The 6,555-nt window shown below is 35.9% G+C and overlaps 1 protein-coding gene across 3 annotated transcripts in view; it reads left to right on the top strand.

Moving 5' to 3' along the window:
* LOC137646039 (EF-hand calcium-binding domain-containing protein 14-like) overlaps window positions 1-6,555 on the top strand; it is a 444,979-nt gene that overhangs the window by 247,892 nt on the left and 190,532 nt on the right. For all 3 annotated transcript variants that reach the window (XM_068379179.1, XM_068379180.1, XM_068379181.1), the window contains exon 2: window positions 3,425-5,138. In XM_068379179.1, the coding sequence (XP_068235280.1) occupies window positions 4,760-5,138 (379 nt within the window). In that variant the 5' untranslated portion in view covers window positions 3,425-4,759. The remainder of the gene's footprint in view (window positions 1-3,424; window positions 5,139-6,555) is intronic.

Here is a 6,555-nt window from a genome sequence, read left to right as displayed (position 1 = left end):
ATCATCGGGTCACTTATTTTCCAATATTTTTTCTTAGGAAAAATCATTCTGGAAATAATAATACTGAGAAAGTGAAGAGCTTCCCGACAAAGCATTTTCCTTCATTAGCGAGGAATAATGACTTCTCTTCGTTAGTGATGACACGCTTCCCTCTTAAAAAGAGACTGGTAAATGAATAAGGAGATACTGGTGACGGATTATGTTTTTATCCTATTAATATTTTGAATTTGTATATAGGGAACTAATAAATTTTCACTCTGTGGAACCTAACTGATGTCACAGTTTTCCCTACTGGAGAAATAGTCCCTCTAAGTCACTTCCTCCCAGAGCAAAATCGCTTTGCCGTTTTTTTATTGAATCCTTTTATATTTTGATTTACCTTTGGGAAACCAGCAGGAATATAAGTATGTTCAATTTGATTTTTCATCACTTTGATGATCATGAAAAAAAAAAAAAAAAAAAAAAAACATGTAGCGAAATAAGCGTCCGCTCTGTGTTTCTAATGCGGTTCCTAGTTGCATAATTTTTTTTCTTAATTCCTAGAAAATACAGTCAGAAATACTAGAATATGAAGCATAATAAATTCAAAACTTACATACGAATTTCTTCAAGGGAAATTTCACGAACGCGAAACCATCAAAACATTGGGTTTGCAGGATTATCAAATTTCAGGAAATTCTAGCCTCCATCAGAGCGCGCAAGTGGAAAGGAACAAAACAAATCTAAGAAATGGGTCCTTCTGTCTGCCCCCTTTTGGCAGTTTTTTACATACTTTTAACGAAAGAATTTACTGCAAGTCATTGAACTTGGTGTGTCAAATGAGCTGAGTGGTTGATTACTGAAAATTAATTCGATTTGAAATTGGCCCAATGGTGTAATACAAAAAAAAAAAAAAAAAAAAAAAAAAAAAAAAAAAAAATTTCACGCGTCTAAATTAGACCGTGATCTTGTATGCGTTCGTACATGGTACGTCAGAAAATAGAACGGTCGAAAGAACTTTTCTATTTTTCCTGGATTTGGAATTAATATACCGCGACTATCTTTTTTGTAAACCTTTGAAGCTCGAAAACTTCCTTTAGCAGTGAGTACAGTGTAATGTATACATGGAGTAACTAAACTCTCCATAAAAGTGTTTGCTAATGGATTTTAAGCCATTTTAGAAGCTTTACACCGGATCTTTTGAAACCTTGTAGTGGTCTGAAGCACTATCGTTGATTGGAATCTTTTCCTCCTTCTATTGGCAATTGTAACTATATATTTATATTGGCGGTATAGGATTCGTTTATTTAGCAGGCATAGGGACTGGTTCGATGTTGATAATCCTCCCCAACTTAATATTTTATGACAAACTCTTCAACGCTTGCTGCTGGGTAACTTGGAGTTACGAGAGAGAGAGAGAGAGAGAGAGAGAGAGAGAGAGAGAGAGAGAGATGGTTGAGTGGTTGCTGCATACTGTAAGGCCGGAGAAGAGTAGAGTAATCTCAATTTCATAAAGAAGGCAAATAATTCATCCAGGTCGGTCATGTTAAAACGTGATAGCAAAGAAGACACGAAAGCTTTAATTATTTTCTTTCTTCTCCTTTATATCAACCTAGTGTATACACAAGAGGATCACCACGGCGCAACTTGCATTGAAAATTTCTCTCAAGCTATAGAGTTTATTTTTCATGTGTATAATTTTTCTTTGGCAAATTCTTATATTCAGATTTCTGTCTCGAACAGAATTTTGCGAACATTCCCCACATTGGGACTGAAGGATTTACAATACTCTGACCTATTAAGTCTTATGATCATACATCATTTAACGTGTTCATGATAATCCTTTCTAGATTTGGAATTTTGTTTTCTTTTTCATCAAAGTACGTGTTCACGGATTTTATTTTATTTTTCATCAAAGTACGTGTTCACGGATTTTTTTTTTTTATTATTCATCTATCTATGAATCATCCTTATAATGTTCCATTCTTTACTTCAAGCTATTTCTGCGTTTCTTCATTTGGGAATAAGACACAAGAATTCTATACAACACCTGATTTATGTAGAGAATTTAATCGCTGATAGATTTCAGTAACGGATTGTTGCACTCCGCTTTTAGAAAGTCTGAATTCATGATTTTTCTTTTGGTCCTATATTTTTGTCATTTTGATTGATTATTCATGATTAACTATATTTATTTGAAGTCAGATTCTGTTTATTTGGTTTGCTGCAAGGTTTCAATTCAACGTGGTTATTAAATACAGTAAAGTGACAGGTTATAAGACTTAGAATAATTTGCAAGGTTGGTCAACTCCGTCGTTAACCTCGTTATAAACCTTTAACAAATTACTGTCATTATCAAGTATATTAACTGGAATCTTTACCATGTATAAATAATTTCCAATCTAGAATATAAATCAAATAGGCTTTTAAAAGTAGCCAGAATATAAGTCAAATAGGCTTTTAAAAGTAGCCAGAATATAAGTCAAATAGGCTTTTAAAAGTAGCCAGAATATAAGTCAAATAGGCTTTTAAAAGTAGCCAGAATATAAGTCAAATAGGCTTTTAAAAGTAGCCAGAATATAAGTCAAATAGGCTTTTAAAAGTAGCCAGAATATAAGTCAAATAGGCTTTTAAAAGTAGCCAGAATATAAGTCAAATAGGCTTTTAAAAGTAGCCAGAATATAAGTCAAATAAGCTTTTAAAAGTAGCCAGAATATAAGTCAAATAGGCTTTTAAAAGTAGCCAGAATATAAGTCAAATAGGCTTTTAAAAGTAGCCAGAATATAAGTCAAATAGGCTTTTAAAAGTAGCCAGAATATAAGTCAAATAAGCTTTTAAAAGTAGCCAGAATATAAGTCAAATAGGCTTTTAAAAGTAGCCTGTACATAACAAACATCTATTAACGCGATTTCCTCCTCCTTCACTGCACTCGCTTTGCCTCTATTTCTGGGATTAGCTTCTGCCTCCTTGTGTTCTTGTGTGAGCTCCTTCTAGTGGAATAACATCGTCGTAGTGTGAGATAGCCCTTTCTCTCCTAGGGTTAATTCAGGCACACTCAATCGAGCTGGCTCAGTACTCTCGTGATAAATCGTTTCCATCAACTAGTGTTCTCAAATCCATTTGCTCTCTCTCTCTCTCTCTCTCTCTCTCTCTCTCTCTCTCCAGTCTACTGACTTCTGTCTTTATCATTTATCTCATATGGACCAGCCCTTGTACCCTGCGGCTCTAGTATATATATATATATATATATATATGTGTGTGTGTGTGTGTGTGTGTATTTGCCATATATCATGAAAAGACTTTGTTTTGCATATGTGGTCGTTTGTATGTGTGCATCTGTGTGTGTACATCTACCTTGTGTTGTCCCATGCCCCTGTTTTCCTGTTGTATACCAAAGATATTTTCATCTACAGTATGTAAATGGTAATCAAATTCTTTATTTCAGAATGGTCACTTTAAAAAGACATATGTGATTATTACAGGTTTTGATAAATTCAGAGATACTTTATTTCACCAACTAGTGAAAGAAATGTGAAATGTCGACAATGTTATAAGTCCATCATCTACTGTTATGCACCGAAGAACAACGAACTCTACGCTGGACTGGCTCAAGATATTGATTGCCAGTTGTATCGAAATTTAGATCTGTGTGTTTTATATTTTCGTGTCATTTTGTTGCAAAGTTGGAGACTAAGAGTTTATATTATGTCCATTAAGCGATTATCCTTAGAATATCCGATTCGTATTTTCCTTCTCTGCTTCCGGGTCCAATCAAGTTTATAGATAATTGGTCTTCACACTTCCCTCTTGCATAGAATAAAACCCAAACGCATGCCCAGATTGTGGTCTGAGATAGATATATAAGTTGAGTCTATGAACTTGAATATAAAACTGTTAGTTTAGCTTGAACAGTCAGCTCCAATTTCCCGCGCTTTTGTTGGCCATTTTTCTTTTCGAAGTTACTGTTTGTTTATTTTTCTTAGTTATTTATGTTGTCATATTCCTTTTTCCCCTGCGACGTAGCGACGATTCTCCCCAGAAAGAAGAGAGATAGAGAAATCTAAGAAACGAAGGGAAGAAACGTCACCATCAAACTTTTGTCTCAAGACTCGTAAAACTCAAGAGTCTCTTTAGGAGCTGGATGGCCTTCTCTCTTTCTCCCTCTCTCGACATCCTTGCAGAGGTGGTTTAAAAAGTTAATTCCCTTTTCCATTAAGGTGACGAAGAAATTGAAATATCAGCTTTTGCACTGACACAAGCCCCTAACACCCCCACCTCCCCAGTTTCGGCAGTCCCCCGCTCTGTCTCTGGCTGTGTCACTTGACGAAGAAGAAAAATACACGTAAAAAGAGAAAACGAAATCCCCTGGATCTGTTACTTTTGAAAAATGGCCAGTCGTTTGTGAACGAACCTGATATTTTTTCTTCCGGATATTTGAACAGAGAAAAGCCCCGTTGCTGTTTTCCTTTGCTCTCCCAGTGAAAAACTATGGGAATAGTGTTTAAATTTCTTAGTCTTTTGAGTGTGAGGTCAAGCTATTGACCGAGCCGGTATGTAAAGGCTAAGAGAATCCTTTCCGTGAAAGTAAGCCAAGTGGACAGAGTGAAACAGGAAGATTTCTGCTTATTTTTCATCTGAACGTCGCTTTTCTTAACCTACTGGAGATTATAGAAACCCGAATGACTCCTATTGGTGCAGAATAGATGGACAGTGCAAATTAAAAGAAATATATTTTTGGAATCTCACCATTTCTATAGTGGTGAAGTACCGTCTAGCCCACATGAGTCACGGTGAATCTTGTGCGGGCGTCGTGGGTGGTTCTGTGGGCGTCGGAGGTCACAAGAAGCTACGTCGCAAACGCAAAGAGCTGGACGCCCTTGTGCCCGAGGACAAGGTGCGCCGCAAATCTTCCTCGGCTTCACATCACGACCTTCTCCGCTCCGACTCCGAGGACCCGGAGGCTGACTATGCGGGCGTGGGCGTCATCACCAAGAGAGTGATGGGGGGAGGTGGAGAAGGCATGGGCATGTGGGCGTGCCTTCCAGGAGCCTGCACACTGCTCTTGCTGCTCACCACCTTGGTTGGCGTAGCTGCCGCCCTCAGGCTCCTCATGCTGACCAGACGCGACCTCGACTCTCTCCACGCTAGAATCAGCTCAGGTAATATTACAACCCTTGTGCAAATTATGCTGGATTGCTCAGTGAGGATTATTATTAGTTTCATTATTAGAATGTTGATATTATTGTTATTATTGGAATTGGTAAATTTATATCAGACTTAGTACTTTTATGCAGCAAATGTTTTAGCAGTCAACTGTCCTGCAGCAGGTGAGTTCGTTATATTTGTGTACAGTGAATAAATAATATGAATAATATATTTTTTTTCTTAAAGATTGTTATTAATTTTTGTTTATTCTTTTATTGATATCAACTGTTGGCCCAAATACCTGGTATGAAATATTGCAATAAAGAAGTACAGATTATCCATTTTTAATGATTCTAAATCAAATATAAAGGTTTTTTTAGCAAGAAATGTATATTACCTTTGAGATGGGTAAGTCATATTTATTTAAGATAATTATTGTTCCTAATATATTTAATCCTTTTTACTATATAGTGGAAACATTCAAATGCTGTCTAGAGATCTGAAATATCAATTCTAAATGGATTATATAGCTTACATACTATTTCCTACAGCTTAAACCTATATTGTACTGGGGTATGTAGAGGAGCTATCCAGTTTTGCTTCCATTTCCCTCTGCTGGCTGCTATCTTGTTTTTAAATCCGTAATTCATTTTTGAAGTGTCGTTTCTACCTTTCTCTCTCTCTCTCTCTCTCTCTCTCTCTCTCTCTCTCTCTCGCGCAGTTTTTTTTTTTTTTTTTTTTTTTTTTTTTTTTACATCTATGAGAATTTTACACTGACCCAAAACATGAGAATTCTTATCCATTCCTTCTTTTTCTTTGTTTTTATGACATTTTTTTTCATATCGGTCCCTAAATTCCCTTTTACCCATTGTTTTCCTTGCTTTTATTTTATTCGTGCATTTTATCCTTCCATTTTACTGAGTTATGCATAATTTATTTTCTTTTCGTAATCCGCGTTTTATCTACTCCCTTTCTTTCTCTTTTTGTACATTATCGTCGTTTTCGCATTTTTATATTGTATTTACCATTTCGCTTATTTGTTTGTTTTTGACTTTCTCCTCTTTGACATTTCCCGCAGTATTCATCCCTTGCTTTGGTATGTCCTTTATAATCCTTCATCTCCTTTCTTCGTCGTTTCTCTCTATTGTTCTTTACCCTCTTTCATTTTGCTTCGTTGCGTTCTTTCGCCGTTTATATATTTTCTTCTAAGTCTTTTCAAGTTTAGGTTATCTGGTTTCTTTCCCTCTTTATTCGGTCTTTTAGTTTTTCTTGTAATTTGCCATTTACTTCTGTTTTTATCAGGTTTTGCTATTTTCAATTTACACTGCCACTGGTGTTATATCCATCTAAACGTGTAGTATCACATACGTGTATATATATATATATATATATATATGTGTGTGTGTGTGTGTGTGTGTGTGTATATGTGTG

The sequence above is a fragment of the Palaemon carinicauda genome, chromosome 8, assembly GCF_036898095.1.
Source record: "Palaemon carinicauda isolate YSFRI2023 chromosome 8, ASM3689809v2, whole genome shotgun sequence".
Classification (NCBI taxonomy): domain Eukaryota; kingdom Metazoa; phylum Arthropoda; class Malacostraca; order Decapoda; family Palaemonidae; genus Palaemon; species Palaemon carinicauda.
The sequence above is the reverse complement of the archived record's forward strand: the minus strand, read 5'-3'. Positions and strand labels throughout refer to the sequence as shown.